The sequence below is a fragment of the Lissotriton vulgaris genome, chromosome 1_1 (assembly GCF_964263255.1).
Source record: "Lissotriton vulgaris chromosome 1_1, aLisVul1.2, whole genome shotgun sequence".
NCBI classification, from domain to species: domain Eukaryota; kingdom Metazoa; phylum Chordata; class Amphibia; order Caudata; family Salamandridae; genus Lissotriton; species Lissotriton vulgaris.
The window spans coordinates 1,129,268,489-1,129,287,458 of record NC_141685.1 but is presented as its reverse complement, the minus strand read 5'-3'; the positions used below and the strand labels follow the sequence as shown (position 1 = coordinate 1,129,287,458).

General features: G+C 47.0%; 1 protein-coding gene across 3 annotated transcripts in view; it reads right to left on the bottom strand.

Annotated features, from left to right (window-relative positions):
• LOC147748758 (formin-like protein 3) overlaps window positions 1-18,970 on the bottom strand; it is a 374,701-nt gene that overhangs the window by 36,737 nt on the left and 318,994 nt on the right. For 2 of the 3 annotated variants that reach the window (XM_086963760.1, XM_086963765.1), the window contains 2 exons: window positions 13,961-14,087; window positions 13,583-13,702 (listed from right to left, as the gene is read on the bottom strand). In XM_086963760.1, the coding sequence (XP_086819886.1) occupies window positions 13,611-13,702; window positions 13,961-14,087 (219 nt within the window). In that variant the 3' untranslated portion in view covers window positions 13,583-13,610. The remainder of the gene's footprint in view (window positions 1-13,582; window positions 13,703-13,960; window positions 14,088-18,970) is intronic. The other variant, XM_086963763.1, reaches the window with a different exon arrangement.

Below are 18,970 nucleotides of genomic sequence, written 5' to 3'. Positions count from 1 at the left end.
CCATCAAACCCCCTGCCACATCTACGTCTCTAGTCTCCTTCAGAGACTGGAAACATATTAACCTTGTTCACTTAGCGGAGATGATGCAAGATAGCCATATCCCCAACGAACAGGATCCTACATTAGCGTCCTCTAATTACCTGAGCAATCTAAATACAGCCTGCAATAAACTAGCCCTGATTAAAACCTCCCACCGTAGTAGAAAACTCCCTTCAGCACAGTGGTTCACGGAGCCTTTACGAATACAAAGACAGTAATGCAGGAACCTGGAAAGGCAGTGGCGCCGCCATTACAGCCCTGCTGATAAAAAGACCTACAAAAATGCTCTCTCCACTTACAAAAAACTCATAATATCAGAAAAAAGTCTTTACTACACTTCCCAAATCAACCAGGCGAAAAACTCGGTAGGGAAATTATTTCAGGTGGTTACTCATCTGTCCAACCCCCCTGCCCCGCGCCTAGAGGGCTCCCAGTCTCTATCGGATGCTTTGGCCAACTTTTTTGAGGATAAGGTTAGTTCCATCTTTCTGACCTTTTCTCATTCCTCTCCTTCTCCCACCCCCATGGCACCCCCCATTAACAACTCACCAATCTTTTCATTCTTCGAAGCGACTACGCAGGAGCATATTCAACATCTGGTGGCCTGCACCAAATCGGGATTCCCCCCTCGATCCATGCCCTCCTGCTGTCTTGAATCTCATCCCGGAAGCCATCTCACCTGCTTTATCAACAATCTGTAATGCAATGTTTCTAACAGGCACCTATCCATCCATTTGGAAGAAGGCTATCATTAAGCCACTATTAAAAAAGCCCACACTGGACCCTCTTCTTCCTGCCAGCTACAGACCTATTGCCTGTCTCCCCTTCCCAGCTAGGATTTTCGAAAAAATAATGAACACTCAACTCTCGAAATTCATTAATGACAACGACCTACTAGACGACACCCAATTTGGGTTCAGACAAGGGCATGGAACGGAGACTGCACTACTCAAAGCAGCAGATGAAATAAGAGCCACGATGGACAAGGGAGGATCGGCGGTTCTAATACTTTTGGATCTCTCCGCTGCCTTTGACACGGTCGATCATGTCACCTTGATCGACCGTGTCTCGGCTTTAGGAATAAGAGGCAAAGCCAAAGATCTCCTTGCCTCATTCCTGGCCAACCGTCCTCAGACAGTTAAGATGGGTAACTACACCTCCAAGACCTTTTCTCTCCCTTGCGGAGTACCACAGGGCTCCTCGCTAAGTCCGACGCTTTTTAACATCTATGTTTCGGACTTAGCGAGGGTGATAAAATCCTATGGAATTGCCCTAACAACGTATGCCGATGACACCCAACTAGTGTTATCGGTACACAACGATGGTACTTCAGTCGCAGCCAACTTCCAAGAGGGAATGAAGGCATTAAGTTCCTGGATGTCATCTAACTGTCTCAAATTAAACTCTGATAAGACAGAGGTGATGACATTCGGGAACTTGCAGCCTGTCTGGTCCCCTCAGTGGTGGCCACCTCAGTTGGGTGCGCCCCCCCAACCGGTAGTCAAGGTACGTAATCTGGGAGTCATATTTGACAACAAGATGACTTTCCTCCAACATGCCAACTCTGTGGTATCTTCTTCCTTCTATATCCTAAAAAGGATTAAAAAACTACTCCCATACTTACCGCCGTCCGCGGGCAAGACCCTAATTAGCACCTTGGTGTTCTCGAGAACAGACTACTGCAACGCCCTCCTTCTGAATGCCCAAGAAAAGGTCCTCAACAAATTACAGACGGTGCAAAACGCCGCGGCCAGAATTCTATTAATCATCCCAAAATTCACATCTACTTCCCCCTATATTAGAGAGCTGCATTGGCTCCCTATTAGGAGTCGGATTAAATTTAAGGCTTTATGCATAGCCTACAAAGCTATCAATAATCCTGGCCCACAGTTCCTAAAAAAAGCTCTCTGCCCGCTTGAACATTCTAGAACCTTACGATCATCATCTGCCCATCTGCTGAAGGTTCCACGGACAAGAAAGACCAACTGGGGAGATAGATGCTTTACTATAGCAACAGCCAAATTGTGGAACACATTACCATTCCACATCAAAACCGCCTCCACTCTTCTAAACTTCAGAAAAAATCTCAAAACATGGTTGTTTTCATCCTAATCCACCTCTATCTCAAGAGAGAGTTCTGTAACGCCAGCGCCAAGACACCCGTAAGGGTATTTGCGCGCTTTAAAAATTGCATAAATAAATAAATAAATAAATAAATATCCACTTCACCTTCAAGAAACCAACCACGCACCACTGCACCAAACAGCTGCCTCGCCGCTGCTGGAGCAAAGTCACCGAAGACCAGCTGATCACCACCCTCGCCCAGAACCCACCCACCGGCCCCACCAACCCAGACGCCGCAGCCCGCAACCTCAGACAGTGGATCGACGACTGCGCCAACACCCTTGCCCCACTCAAGAAACCTCCAACAGCCACGCCAGCAAGAGAGCCACCTGGTTCACCAACGAGCTCCAGACCTCCAAACGCGCATGCCAGAAACTGGAGAAGAAATGGCTCCACGAACGCACACCGGACAACCACGCAGCCCATAAGGACGCCACCCGCAGACATCACCACCTCACCAGATTAGCCAAGAGATCCTCCTTCAAAGACCACATGGATAACAACGCACACGACAGCAAAGAGCTCTTCAAAATCGTAAAAGAACTGTCCAACCCCAGCACCAACGACATCCCGCCCTCATAAGAACTGTGCGACTCACTGGCCATCTTCTTCCACCGCAAGATCGCTGACATCCACGACAGCTTCAACACCACGACCGCCCCGACTACGCCAGACTCCACCTCCCCTGCGAACACCACCAGCGCCAACCGCCTGACCTCCTGGTCCAACGTCAACGAGACACGCAAGGTCATGAACTCCATCCACTCAGGTTCTCCGTCAGACCTGTGCCCACACCACGTATTCAACAAAGCAGACGCAGCCATCACACCCCAACTAAGGAAGGTCATCAACATCTCCTTCGAAACAGCGACATTCCCGGATAGCTGGAAGCATGCCGAAATCAACGCCCTCCTCAAGAAGCCCAAGGCGGACCTCAAGAACTTCCGGCCCATCTCCCTGCTCCCGTTCCCGGCGAAGGTCATCGAGAAAATCGTCAACATGCAATTGGCCCGCCACCTCGAAGACAACAACATCTTGAACCCGTCCCAGTCCGGATTCAGACGAAACCACAGCACCGAGACAGCCCTTATCGCTGCCACAGACGAGATCAGGCACCAAATAGACAACAGCGAAACATCAGCCCTCATCTTCCTGGACCTGTCAGCCGCCTTCGCCGCGGTCTGCCATCGCACTCTAAAGACACGCCTCCAAGAAGCCGGAATCCAAGAGAAGGTCCTTGACTGGACCACGTCCTTCTTCTCCGGCAGTACCCAGAGCATCCGCTTCACACCCTTCCGATCTGAAGCCACCAACATCACCTGCGGCGTCCCCCAGGGTTCAATCCTCAGCCCGACGCTGTTCAACGTCTACATGGCCCCCCTTGCACAAGTGGTGTGCCATCACGACCTCAACATCATCTCCTATCTCGACGACACCCAGTTCATCCTCCCCCTCACCAAAGACCCACACACTGCCAAAACAAACCTCCACGAGGGAATGAAGGCCGTCGCCGACTGGATGAGGAGCAGCCGTCTGAAACTGAACTCGGACAAGACTGAGGTCCTCATCCTCGGACCCACCCCCTCAGCCTGGGACGACTCCTGGTGGCCGACCACACTGGGAACAGCACCGACACCCACCGACCATGCACACAACCAAGGATTCATCCTCGACTCTTCCCTCTCCATGTCTAAGCAGGTCAACACGGTCTCCTCCTCCTGCTACAACACCCTCTGCACGCTCCGCAGGATCTACAAGTGGATCCCGACCGAAACAAGAAGAACGGTGACACAGACCCTCGTCAGCAGCAGACTGGACTACGGCAACGCACTATACGCAGGAATCCCAGCCAAACACCTACAACAACTACAACGCATCCAAAACGCCTCCGCCCGACTGATCGTCAACGTCCCCCGCCGCAGCCACATCACCCCCTATCTGAGAGACCTACACTGGCTCCCCGTTGACAAGAGGATCACCTTCAAGCTCCCCACCCACGCACACAAAGCACTCCACAACGCCGGACCAGCCTACCTGAACAACAGACTCAGCTTCTACACCCCCACCCGCCAGCTCCGCTCTGCCAGCCTCACCCTCGCCGCTGTCCCCTGCATCCAACGAAAGACCTCCGGCCGCAGATCCTTCTCCTACCTCGCCGCCAAGACCTGGAACAGACTCCCTACCCACCTACGGCAGACCCAAGACCTACTCGCCTTCAGAAGACTCCTCAAGACCTGGCTCTTCGAGCAGTAGCGGCACCCGCCTCCCTTCAGCGCCTTGAGACCCTCACGGGTGAGTAGCGTGCTTTACAAGTACTCTGATTGATCTGATTGATTGATTGATTACACTGCACACATTCACCAAACACTATTGTGTAGATGTGTTTTCAAGACAACAAGCAAATGTAGGTCAAGCAGTACTTAAAGGAAAATGCTACTTACCAGTATGCATCTGTTCTTGGCATGTAGGGCTGCAGAACCACACACTGTTGCATTAGATCACCATCTGGTGGTGGGCCCGGATGATTACACTTTGTTATTGTCTTGGAATGACTCCTCCCTTAGACTGTAGTGCGCATGGTCATCAACTCCATCGTCAGATTGTTTTCGCCATTGGGCAAATGATGGAGTTGTATAATTACAGATAAAAATGACCATGTGTTGTGTATCTAAATAAGATAATACTGGAACAGATATAGGTAGCCGGGGAGGCGGGTGGGCGGGTGTGGTTCTGCAGCCCTACATGCCAAGAACAGATGCATACTGGTAAGTAGCATTTTCCGTTTGAGGCATATGGGCTGCAGACCACACACTGTTGCATTGATTGCACAGCAATTTCTCCCTTAGCGGCGGCCACCCACATCTGTTGCAGTCGTTTGAAATAATGTTTTCAGGACAGCCTGGCCCACACTTGCTTGTTGTTTTGCCTGCACATCTACACAATAGTGTTTTGTAAATGTGTGTGTAGTAGACCATGTAGCTGCTTTACAAATATCATCTAATGGTATATTCCCTAAGAATGCCATAGATGCTCCTAACTTACGGGTAGAGTGAGCCCTAGGAGGAATGGATAGAGTGCGTTTTGCTTTTTGGTAGCAGATTTGAATACACTTAACAATCCATCTAGCGACGCCTGATTTAGAAATAGGATTGCCTTTATGTGGAGGTGAAAAGGACACAAACAGTTGTTTAGTTTTGTAGTATAGAAGTGCTCTGTTTACATCTAGTGGGCAAAACTCATTCTCTCCATTACGTACGGCCACATTGCCTACCCTGGTGCACTCGAGAAAGTGGTCAACGCGGCCCAGGCGAAAGGGTATAAGATGGTGCTACAGGCCCCTAGATAGGCCTGAAACGACCAGAGTTGGTACTACTGGGGGACCTGATAAAATACTACATCAGAGCACTGAAAGCTCCCGAAAACACCCTAAAGCACTTCTTAAAAACTATATTTGGTGAAGTGGGCTCCCCATGGCACTCCAAGGTGGCACAAGGCATTGACTTATTGAAAATCGAGGGTAAGAGCTTGCCCCTTCACGAAATTCCATACTCTGCCTGTGCCCAAGCCGTAAAGCGCCAAGTCCAGACCATCTCGTTCGAGATTGAGCTCTTATCGCTACGGCACAATCCATTAACTCTGGCCCTGGATAGGTCTTACATTCCTGGCAAACCCCAACCATACCTGCAAGACGTACTAACAACCCATGCGAGAAAGAAAATCCTGTACTTGCGCCTCTTGGCCCTCATGATCACGGACTTCAACCCAAAATGGGCACGAATGGATGGTGCCATCGCCTGCCGATTATGCAACTACCGCAGAGAGTCTTGGTTACACCTGCTGTGTTGCTGTACAAAGTTGGTTAGCGACCGTCATCGTTTGTTGCGCCCGGCCTTACGGAATCTAGGCCATAGAACATGCAGAGAGGCCTCGGACTGGTGCTTCTCAGAAACTACGACCTGTCTATTAGCTAGGGTCGGCAAGTTCACCCACCAAGTCAAAAGGGCACTCTACCTCCATCAAAAGGCCACAGATCCTAAGGGTCCCTACACTGTGTAAGGAGCGCCATCTGGAGCCCTATCGATGTCAGCTTACAGTTAACTTAGGGAGTTCCCGTAAAGTAACTGGATCTACTGGACCCAGAAATTAAATCAGGGTTAGACAAGGGTCCAATAAAGAACCCATCCACTGTGAACTGGCGGTGCAGTGTGAATGACCATGCCGAACTTCCACACTTCCCCTAGACTCTAGAAGGCGTGAAGTTAAGGAACATACAAAACCCTTTCTTCTTTTAATAGTACTTTGATTGGACAAAAGTGGTAAAAACAGTCAGTACTCTATCTTAAAATTGTACATATGGTTTTACTGGGAGATGGGCCTGCCGGGGGGGGGGGGAGGGGGGGGTGGATGTTCCTTGTGTTTTATACTGTAAAGATTTTAAGTAATCGCACAGTTTAATAAAAGTTTGAATAACTTTGAATAACATCTAGTGTGTGTAGAGCTCTTTGTGCAACCGTTTGCGGTTGTGGAAAAAATACTGGCAACTCAATTGATTGATTGAGATGGAATGGTGAATTTACCTTTGGCAGAACCTTTGGATTTTTTTGAGAACCTCTTTATTATGATGAAGTTGTATAAATGGTTCTTGAATTGTTAATGCCTGGATCTCACTCACTCTTCTTAGTGAGGTAACTGCTACTAAAAAGGCAACTTTCCATGTAAGAAACTGTAACTCACAATTATTCAATGGTTTAAAAGGTGGACCCATAAGTCTTGTGAGACCAATATTTAAATTCCATACTGGAGAGGGTGGTATTCTGGGAGGAATTATTCGTTCAAGCCCTTCCATAAACGCTTTGATTGCAGGTACACTAAACAATGACAAATGTTGTCTGTTTTGGAGATATGCTGCTATAGCAGCAAGATGTAATCTGATTGAGGAATACGCTAAGTTAGATCTTTGCAAATGTAATAGGTAACATATGATGTTTTGTGTAGAAACATCCAAGGGGTTGACGTTGTAATTTGTGCAATAGACAATAAACCTTTTCCATTTTGCTGCAAAACATGCTCTAGTGGTAGGACGTCTTGCCTCCTTAATGATATTCATGCAATCAGGAGGTAAATTTAGATATCCAAACTCTAAGACTTCAGGAGCCAGATCGCTAGATTGAACTGCATTGGATCTGGATGCAAAATCTCTCCATGGTTCTGTTAGTAGATGTGGGGGAGTTTTAGTTTGTGATGTGGTACTACGGAGAGCTGTAGTAGCGTGGTGTACCATGGTTGTCTCGCCCATGTTGTTGCTATGAGAATTAATATGAGAGAATGTTGTCGTAGCTTGCGTACCACTAATGGAATTAGTGGGAGAGGCAGAAAAGCGTACGCAAATTTGTTCGACCAGTTCATCCATACCGCATTGCCTTTGGATAATGGGTGTGGATATCTGGCGGCGAAGTTGGGCATTTGTAGTTGGGGTGTGTGGCAAACAGATCTATCTCTGGTTGTCTCCACCTCTGAAAAAATGGCTGAAGAACTTGAGGATGAAGTTCCCATTGGTGTATCTGTTGTCTTTGACGACTTAACAGACCTGCCAATTGATTGTGAACTCCTGGCAGATGCTCTGCTAACAGAAAAATGTTTTGAGGGATGGCCCATCTACAAATGCTCTGCGCCAGCTGGGAGAGCTGTAGGGAGTGTGTCCCTCCTTGCTTATGAATGTAATACATTGCTGTCATGTTGTCCGTCCAGACTAGTACAGCTTTGTTTGACAGGTAATGTTGGAACGATTTTTAGAGCTTGAAAGATTGCTAGTAACTCCAGATAATTTATGTGGAATACTTTTTGTTTCATTGTCCACGTACCCTGTACTGTGTGATTTTTTAAATGCGCTCCCCATCCAGTGAGAGATGCGTCTGTGGTTAATATTATTTGGGGAACAGGTTCTATAAATGGCCGGCCCGTGGAAAGGTTTTTGGTGTTCCACCATTGCAGAGAGCAATGTGCCCGGTCGTCTACCACCACCAGATCTGTTATCTCTTGTTGAGCCGGATTCCACTGACTTGCCAAGCATTCTTGTATGGGGCACATTTGTAGTCTTGCTTATGGTGCTATGAAAATGCAAGATGCCATCATTCCTATTAACTGCATGAACACTCGAGCTTGTAGTGAGTGTTGTGGCTGAAATCTTTTGATGAGAGTCTGTATAGCTTGTATTCTTATTAAGGTGGGGTATGCCATGGCCCTGGAAGTATCTATTGTGGCACCTAGATACTGCTGAGATAGGGACGGTTGTAGATGTGACTTCTTTTGATTTATTGTAAACCCTAACTTGTGCAGCAGGCAGATTGTCTAACTCGTGTGCTGTACACATTGGTTGTATGACTTGTATTTTATTAGCCAGTCGTCGAGATATGGGAAGACATGAATGTTGTCCCTTCTTAAGTGCGCTACTACTACTGCTAGACACTTTGTGAACACTTGAGGCGCTGTTGTTACTCTGAAAGGGAGCACTTTGAATTGGTAGTGCTGACCTTCTAGTACAAACCTTAGGTACTTTCTGTGAGATTGATGAATGGGAATGTGGAAGTAGGCGTCCTTGAGGTCTAATGTGGCAAGGAAGTCGCCATTCTCTAGTAACGGTAGAACCTGTTGTAATGTGACCATATGAAAATGGTCTGAATGTATGTATAGGTTTAGGGGTCTTAGATCTAGAATCGGTCTGAGAGATCCGTCCTTTTTGGGTATGAGAAAATAGAGGGAGTAAACCCCTGTGTTCTGATGTTCTTTTGGTACTAGTTCTATTGCGTTCTTTTGCAGTAGTGATTCTACCTCTTGTCTTAGTAGTGAGAGGTGTTCTTGTGACATAGGACGTTGTCTGGGTGGTATTGTTGGAGGAGTGGAAGTAAGCTCCAGACAATAACCTGACTGAATTATTTGTCTTACCCACCTGTCTGTGGTGATGGAGTTCCAGACAGGTAGGAACTGTTGTAATCTTCCCCCGACCAGAGTGGAATGGTCTGGGGGGATGGAAGGGAAGTCACTGTTTGGGAGTAGAAGCGTTGCAATTGTTATTGCCTCTGCCTTTATTACTGTTCCCCCTATACCCTCCTCTATAATATCCCTTATTAGGTGAGGTTTGGTTGGGTGCTTTGCAAGTAGAGGAGGTGTTGTCAGTTTGGAAACTTTTAGAGGCGACCCTATATGAGGAGCGACGAAAGGAAGGTCTATGGGCTTAAGTTTGCAAAGCTCTGTTTGATTTTGCTGTATCTGTATCTTTTTTCATTTTTTCCAATGCACTGTCTACATTTGGACCGAAAAGATGTTGTGGGTAAAATGGCTGGTTTAATATACTGGCTTGTACTTCTGGTTTAAACGCAGAGATTCGTAGCCATGCATGTCTGCGCAACAGTACCCCTGTATTTACTGCTCTAGATGCTGTGTCTGCAGTGTCTAGTGTGCTTTCTTATGGAGGTATTTGTTATTACTTTGCCCTCTTGTATTAAGTCAGCAGCCCTGGCCTTATATTGTTCTGGCAGGTGTTGCAAGATAGACTCCAACTCATCATAATGAGCCCTGTCATATCTTGCTAACAGAGCTTGAGTGTTAGCAATCCTCCATACATTTGCATCTTGTGATAGGGTGCGTTTCCCTGAGGCATCCAAAAGCTTAGATTCTTTGTCAGGGGGTGGAGCATCCCCTGTTGTCTGCGAGTTGGCTCATTTTCTCGCATTTGACACTACCAGTGAATCTAGTAGCAACTGTCCCTTAATATATGCTGGATCAGAGGGAGCCGCTTTGTATTTCTTTTCCAATCTGGGATTAATTACCCTGGCTCTGACTGGGTCTTTAAATATTTCTGGTGCGTGTCTTACCACTCCATTAAGTATTGGAAGTGTGGTTGTGGTCTTATGTGACGTTAACAGTGTGTCCATAAGGAAGTCTTCTTCTATTGGATCTGCTTGCAAGTCTACTCCATGGAAAGTAGCTGCTCTATGAATGAGCTGTGTGAACCCAATGGTGTCATCTGGTGGAGATGGTCTAGACGGGTATGCCTCATCTTGTGGTAGATCTGGTGCATTGTAATCTTCCCATGGGTCACCTGATGGCCCAGCAACATCATCATCTCCATAATCCTCATCTTGCGTTGTGTGCTAGCTGATGAATGTACAGGAGAAATATCTGGTAGTAGTTCTACTTCTGGTGAAGGCAGTCTTATAGGGGAGGTCTGAACATGCTTCTTTGGAGGAACAGGCGATGGTTTAGGACAGTCCATTTTCCTCTTTTCAGGCACTGTGTACACATGTCCAGTCTTTGGATGAATTTTTAGAGTCTTTTGCCTTACATCAGGTTGGAAAAGCTCTTCTATTGGTAAATCCTTTTTCGGAGCCGATTTATCTTGTTTGGGGCCAACAGGTTTATGCTTTCCAGTGTCTATTATCTTTGGAACGGGTCTTGGTTTCGTTTCCGAAGGCTTTTCTTGCCTTTTCTTTGAATCTGTACTTTTTGGATCCGAAGCTTTTGATCCCGAGTGTTTAGACTCGTCTGCCTTTGGGGCTGAAGTGTGTTTCGGTATGGAAACTGCTTTCGGGTCCGCTTTTTTCTTTATCGTGGTCGTTTTCGTTTCGGTAAATTTAAGAGCGTTTTTTGACACCAAACTTGGCTTCGGTTCGGTAACTTTCGGTACCGATGGATGTTTGGGTGCCGGTGTTGACTTCGGCTTAAGCACTTTTTGTTTTTCGGGACCGACAGACTGACTCGAGCCCGAGTCGACTGGAGGCTTTTTAATACTCTTCGCTGCCGAGCCTGAAGGTGTGGCGTCGGAAAGTTTCGATCGGTGTATACCCGGACCCGAAGGTGGGGGTGGAACCGAAGCCTGTCCCGGTATGGGAGGGGTGAACAGGGTCGACACTCTTACTCACGACCGGTTGACCAGCTGGAAGAAGATCATCATCTTCGGATCGATCCTCTGCTCCGGAAGCGGACTCTTCTGCTTCGGAAGCGACGTCTTCTTGCTGTTCTTCGACGTCTACCTCGATCGGCGCCTCGTCGATGATGAGGTCTGGTGTGGACGATGATGACTGCTCCATAGCTCTTCGAGCTCGACGGTCCCTGATTGTTTTCTTGGACCGGACCGAAGCACAGGCCTCACAGTCTCGACTCTCGTGCTCTGGAGACAAACACAGGTTGCAAACCTCATGAAGGTCTGTGTGGGGGAACTTGTGTCCACACTGAGGGCACTTCTTGAACGGTGTTCTTTCCATGAGCCAAAGGCCCAATGGCGCAGTTGGGCCCGACCGCCCCGACTAGCGCTGGAATCAAGAAGTGGATCCTTTCTACGACGCGGGCGACCGGAATCAGTGTTGAAGACGATATTGATGTTGTAGATTGATTTATGGGTTCGAAAGGAGATCAGTAACTGGACCGAACGATGAACACATCCGAGCCCGATGGCGGAAAAAAAACAATCGGGCGATGGAGTCGATGACCATGCGCACTACGGTCTAAGGGAGGAGTCATCCAGCAGACAAAGACTCTTCCAAGACAACAACAAAGTGTAATCATCCGGGCCCACCACCAGATGGTGATCTGATGCAACAGTGTGTGGTCTGCAGCCCATATGCCTCAAACACACTATTTCCAACAACCACAGCCACTACAGGTTAGCCACCGCTTTGGGAGATTAATGCTATATAGTCTATGCAAAGCATGTGATCTACAGCTCACATGCCTCAAACGGAAAATGTTACTTATCCAGTAAGCATCTGTTCTTGGCATGTAGAGCTGTAGATTCACATGCGCCCACCCACCTCCCCGGTCTCCTGTAGTGGTTGTAGTTCTTAATTGACATTCATATGCATAGACAGCTCTATCTACACTTCCTAAACTCAATTTCTCACCCTCTGTGGGAAAACAATATAACAATGGAGTTGATGCCCTTTCGCACGATCACCGAAAGGAGGAGTCACCTACCTCGTGACTGGAAAGACTTTTTCAAACAAAAACAACTTGCAACGTCCGGACCCAACACTAGATGGCAAGAGTATGCAAAGCATGAGAATCTACAGCTCTACATGCCAAGAACAGACGCCTACTGTGTAAGTAACATTTTCCCTATGCCTTTTTGATTTGAGAACTTTTGAGCAGCAGCATTTATAGGTCCTGAAGAAAGCCTCAACACCATCTGGGTCATAGGCTAAAACAGGTCGACTTTTGTGTGACACACAAGTGGATTTAACTATGCCCCACAGTGCTACATTGCTTTTAACCCTAGCCCCGGGTCACCCTAATAACGTTTTTTGTGAACCCTGTAGTTGGTTTTAACCATCACTTTCACTTGCTCTGCTGCCCTCACAACACAGAGCTCCACAGTTGAGTATTTAGTATACCTCTCTTGATACGAAAACATTCCTGATATCCTCCCACTCAGTGAGGGGGTTGTAGCCCTATCATGAATAGGCATCACAATACCACGAGGTTCCGAATGATGAGGTATGCCATCTATGGTGGGTGAGGGAAACCATCCTATAAAAGGACACTTCACAACGGTTAAGGTTCCAAGCTAGGATACTACTGTGCATAGACCTAAGGGTTCTTTTTTTTGTCTTTTGAATTTAGTAACAGTACTCATGAGGTCTTGACTCCCCTCTGCAGTAACAAAGAGCCTTCCAGTCTGTGCCTGGACATCACGTTACAGTAAAGCACAGAGGAGGCATGACTCCAACTCTACACTAAAAGCACAAGTGGGCATGGTCTGCACTGTACAACAGGAGCACATAAGGGTATGGAGTCTCCACGCTGCAGTGAGAGCATGCACAGAAATGGACTGCCCTCTACAATCAAAGCATGACCTGATCTCTGCGAAAACCACCAACATGCTGCTGTGATGCCTGAAAAAACAATAGAAGCAAGTGCTTGAACAGGCCACTGGAGAAGGGCAGACAGCTAGGTTTGTGGGAAACCTGAACACCCGACTCAGAGGGTGCCCTACCTGGTAGTATAACTAAATAACCTGGTTCACATGTACTACCTGTTCTGGCATATGCACAAAGTAGTTTGGTTCAATCCCTCACCTCTTGTTAGCATGCAGACATGCAGCATTCACATGACAAAGATGAGATCATCTACCATGCACAGTTTGGCTACATGTATTATTTTTCAGAAAGTGGGAGCCTAATAAGGTTTTATACGGTGAGAGGTGCAGAAACGTAGCAATGGAGGCCTGGCTTGACGGAGCATGGGAAATGCAGACTACTCAGGCATGCAATGGGACATGCTTGGTCATGCAGTAAAGGTACAGTGTAGCACCACAAGACAATACTATGGGAGCTGATGATTACATTCAGACATGCAGAGCTTCCTCATTTCCAGCAGACGGAACGATACTGCATGACACATGCGAAGGTATAAACAGCACATATACCTCTCTGTGCATTTACAGTGCAATAGGGCTAGGAGTAAGGCTCCTCGGAGAGGGGTGCATCACAGAAGAACCGAGAGCCACGCTTGGCGGTTCGGGCTGTGAAGGGAACACTCTTCAGCACTGCAACCATTCAGGGAAAAGGTAGAGAGACAGAGACACGGATGAAAACTGGACATGTCAGAATACACAATTGCTAAAAACTTAGCACTGGACTAGCATTACACTTAGAAAGAAAAAAGAATCATGAACACTAGGGCAAAAAAAAAAAAAAAAAAACATTTCCAGGTCTTGAATGTGGAGTCCATCAATAAACACCGTTTTTTGGGGGGATTATTTAAAAAAATACAATCTTATTGACCCAGAACGAGTGGCACTCACCTGTGATGATGTCCTCAATAGTGCCATCCTTCCCTTCGTAGACTGGTCGGTGGTCTTTGGCCTGTCGCCGACGCAGCTCAGCGATGAGCTCGTGTTGCTGCTGCCGCTTGTTCCTCTGTGCTGGGGCCTGTAGGGGAGAGATGCACACAAGGATGTTTGGGTTGACATTGACTATGCTCAGCTGTTTTCTCACCTATGCCTCAACATCCTCGTACTGGGATTCCACCATCAAAGGACTGATGGCAATGAGATTCCCCCAACAAGCTTGTTCACAAGCAGCTTCACTCGAATGCATACTGCTCCAGTGATGTATGCTCTCAGACACCCACAACTAAAGACAGTGCCCTTACCACACCGCTCGGACCGTGCTGCTTGGGGCATTTGGTTCAAGATGAGGCACCTCCTCAACCAAACTCTGAAATTTCCCATTTTCACCAGGCCAGGAGCCAATGCGGCCACGTAGAGAAAGGCTCGCTGTACCAGTTCTTTACCCACTAGAAAAACCCATTGTTTGCATCCAGGCATGAGCTTGAAAAAATATACACTTGTACCCAGAACACAGGGGCAGCTCTTCCACTAGGGCAGAGGAGCGTCACCCCAATGCTTTCTCGCAGAGCGAGAAAGCCAAAACATAAAATGGTAATATCCAAAAGTTATTACCATTTTATGTGTCCTTTGTGCATTGCGGGCGGGCGGGTATGGCTGATCTGCTCTTTGATTCAGAAAAGGGGGTGGTGATGAACAGAGTGTCTGAATTGAGCAGACCACTCTTACCCAGTCCAAAGATCAGGGCTTGATCCATCACCGTTATTTATCTCACTGCACCATCCCAGCTCAGAACCTGGCTATATGCAAATCAGTCTGTCCCTGGCCCAGTGCATCATGGGAACAGGGCAGACTAAACTACCAAGCCAATTCTTCACCAGAAAGGAGACAAGCTACCGGGGACCGGTTTCTGGCATTTCAGCCTTCTTCGGCCCGGCTTGCTTATTTGTGATAGAAGGGCAATAACTTAGTGTAGTCGTCATCTTAAGCAGGACTTTAGCTTCGTTCCCAAAAGTCATTGTATTATGCAGTAAAAGTAATGAGTATACCGTATTCTGAGATACGAGGTTTGCTTAGTAAAGTAAGCATGCTTTTATTTATGTGCATTAGAAAACCTCTGGGATTTTGTGGCTTTCTACTTTTACATGTACCCCCAGTCTGGGCCCAAGTTTCAATAGTTAAAGGAATAGTAATTTCAAGTCAACAGAATTTAATTTGCAGCACTTTGTCCGGATTTATTGGGCCGGGAGCCAGGAGAACAGTGAAATTGCTGGAGAATACAGAATTGGCAGCACTGCAGGTGTGAAGATATAGAGAAAAAGGAGCATTTGAATTTCCCACGAATTGATACCACGGCGCTGGCAGTTTGGGAATGTATACTGCCTGAACTTGTTTAAGATTATGCGTGGACTTTGGATTTGGATTGTTTCGTTTTGGGACTGAAGTAAGATTAACGTGTGAACAGCACGGAAGGATATTTCAAAGGAATTGAAGAGTAAGTAAGTAAGTAAGTAAGTAAGTATTTATTGTTTAGTCAATTAAAACCATAACAATATAAAAAGATATATATATTCCAAACAAAATTAAAAGAGAATAAACAATATGTCCATTTTATCTCTGTTAGACACTCATAAAATGTCATTGTTAAAATTCAATTGCCAAGTACTTGTCCATTTTTCTCTGCCAGGGATCTGTCCCTGTTAACAAAGCTTTCAAAAACTTTAAGGAATTTGATCAATTTGCCATTCAGTTGTGGGTCTGATGGATCTAGACAGGCAATTATTACAGCTCTACAGGACCTAATGCCTCTCACATTAAAACTTTGTCTGAGCAGGGTGGCTCGTTTGTTGTAAAGTTTTTTACATGTGCAGATTACATGAATAAAGTCTTCTTTGTGATAATTACAAAGCCGGCATGATTTAGGGCCTGTATGCACCCAGTTTGGCTGGTCCACTATGGATGGTAGTTTTCCAAAATGTAATGCCATTAGTTGCTTTTTCAAATAAATTGAGAATGTCAAGATCAAATATGAAGCTGGTGCAAGTGTCTTGTAATTGTTTATCACCATCTAAGCGTGCAACCTTGTCCTGAAGATATTTTTGTCAAATAGTACTGAATTAATTTTAGCTGCTATGTTTATTGCTTGTTTGAAGGACTGATATGGCAGGCTTTGATTCCATAAATCAGTTGTACAAGTTATTGAAAGAGATTTACATAAATATTGATTATAAGGAGAATTTCTATCTTCGTCTACTTCGGTCCACAGAGCTTCATTAATTGGTGATTTGGCTGTATTCGGTTTTATCCGGTACCAGATTTTTACTGTAGAGTACATTCTCCCTATGATTTCATTTGTTAAGCGAATTCCAGACGAACCTGTGCCGGTGAGGCTGACCGTTGTAGCTGAAAAACTTTTTTATAGGTAGAGACTGTTAGTTGGTTTAAAATCTCTGAGTCTTCACCGTGAAAAGCAGCACTGGCATATGTTATCATGGGGAGGATTTTCGCCATCATCACTGCTAACAATGGTTTATATGATGGGCCCTTCAACTTTTTTGCCAGTTGACTGAAGGCGAATATGAGCGCGCTGGTTCTCCGAGTCATGTACTTTTTTTGTTCTATACGATTTTGTAAGTGGTCGATATAGAATCCCAAGTACTTGTCTTTTTTTACTTCCTCTAGTTGGTTGCCATTAAGCGAGATAGTCTGCTTGCATCTCCGCTGACTGCCAATCACCATAGTTTTAGTTTTTGATGTGTTTATTTCTAATTTATTCGCTGAGATGTAATCTGACATTTCATTTAAAGATCTTTGAAGGCCGATCTTTGTTAGTCAAGTCAAGTCAAGTCAAAAAATTTATATAGCGCGCTACATACCCAGAGGGTCTCAAGGCGCTTGAAGCAGGGTGGGGAATTACTTGTCAAATATCCACGTTTTAAGTTGCTTTCTGAATGCTAGGTGGTTCTGAGTAAGGCGAAGGTGAGTGGGAAGTGAGTTCCAGGTTTTAGCTGCCAGGTAGGAGAAGGATCTACCTCCCATGGTGGTTTTGTTGATGCGAGGTACAGTGGCAAGGGCTTGGTTGGAGGATCGTAGCTGGCGGGAGGGGGTGTAGAAGGACAATCGTGTGTTGAGGCATTCGGGTCCGATTTCGTAGAGTGCTTTGTGTGCGTGGGTTAGGAGCGGGAAAGTAATCCTCTTATTGACGGGGAGCCAGTGGAGGTTTTTCAGGTGACCAGAGATGTGTTCTTGACGCGGGATGTCTAATATGAGCCTGGCTGAAGCATTCTGGATGCGTTGGAGTTTTTTCTGGAGTTTTGCGGTAGTACCGGCGTAGAGGGTGTTTCCGTAGTCCAGTCGGCTCGTGACCAGAGCGTGGGTGACCGTTTTCCTAGTTTCGGTGGGGATCCAACGAAATGTTTTTTTGAGCATGCGAAGAATGTTGAAGCAAGATGAAGAAACGGCGTTGACTTGTCTGTTCATCGAGAGTGAGGAATCCAGGATGACGCCCAGGTTCCGTGCGTGGTCCGTAGGGATGGGTGCTTTTCCAAGGGCCTCTGGCCACCAAGAGTCATCCCAGGCGGAGGGGGAGGTGCCTAGGATGAGGACTTCTGTTTTGTCGGAGTTCAGTTTCAGGCGGCTGTGCTTCATCCAGTCGGCTACTTCTTTCATTCCTTCATGCAGGTTGGTTTTGGCAGTGTTCGGGTCTCTGGTGAGAGATAGGATCAGTTGAGTGTCATCGGCGTAGGAGATGATGTTGAGGTTGTGTTGGCGTGCGATGACCGCGAGGGGGCTCATGTATACGTTGAAAAGGGTGGGGCTGAGTGAAGATCCTTGTGGTACGCCGCAGATGACTTCAGTGGCCTCTGACTTGAATGGTGGAAGGCGGACTCTTTGGGTTCTTCCGGTGAGGAACGAGGTGATCCATTCCAGTGCTTTACCTTGGATTCCGACGTTTCTGAGGCGTTTTAAAAGGGTGCTATGACAGACCGTGTCGAAGGCTGCGGAGAGGTCGAGGAGGATGAGGGCGACTGTGTCTCCATTGTCCAGTAGAGTTCGAATGTCGTCTGTTGCTGCGATGAGGGCGGTTTCAGTGCTGTGCTTGGCTCGGAAGCCGGATTGTGAGGAGTCGAGGGATTTGTTGGTTTCGAGGAAGGCGGCGAGCTGGTTGTTGACCGCTTTCTCGATGACTTTGGCCGGGAATGGGAGGAGTGAGATGGGGCGGTAGTTTTTGAGTTCGGTGGGGTCAGCTGTGGGTTTCTTCAGGAGGGCGCTGAGTTCGGCATGTTTCCAGCTTTCCGGTAAGGTTGCGGAGTTGAGGGAGCAGTTGATGAGGTCTTGGAGGTGCGGTGCTATGATGGAGTCTGCTTTGTTAAAGATGTGGTGAGGGTATGGGTCTGTGGGGGATCCTGAGTGGATAGAGTTCATCAGATGGATGGTGTCCTCAGTGGAGATTGGCTTCCAGTCATTGAGGGTGTTCAAGGGGGGTGGGGGTCCTGCAGGGGGTTGGGTGGGTTGGTCTTCGGGTCGGTTGTCGAAGCTGTTGTGGATGTCTGCAATTTTGTTGTGGAAGAATGAGGCTAGGGAGTCGCAGAGGGCTTGAGAGGGGGTGATGTCGGAGTTGGCTGAGGGGTTGGTAAATTCCTTGACGATGTTGTATAATTCCTTGCTGTTGTGGGCGTTGTTGTCTAGTCGGTCCTTGAAAGCGGCTTTCTTGGCATTCCGGATCAGTTGGTGGTGTATGCTGGTGGCGTTTTTGAAGGCGTCCTTGGTGCTGGTGGTTGGGTCTTTTTTCCAGGCCTTCTCAAGGGAGCGACAGAGTTTCTTGGATTTCTTAAGATCATCGTTGAACCAGGAGGCCTTCTTGCTGCCTAGTTTGATTTGTCGTTTTTTCAGTGGTGCTAGGATGTCGGCGCTGTTGGATAACCATTGGGTGAGGTTGGTGGCGGCTTGGTCGGGGTTTGAGGA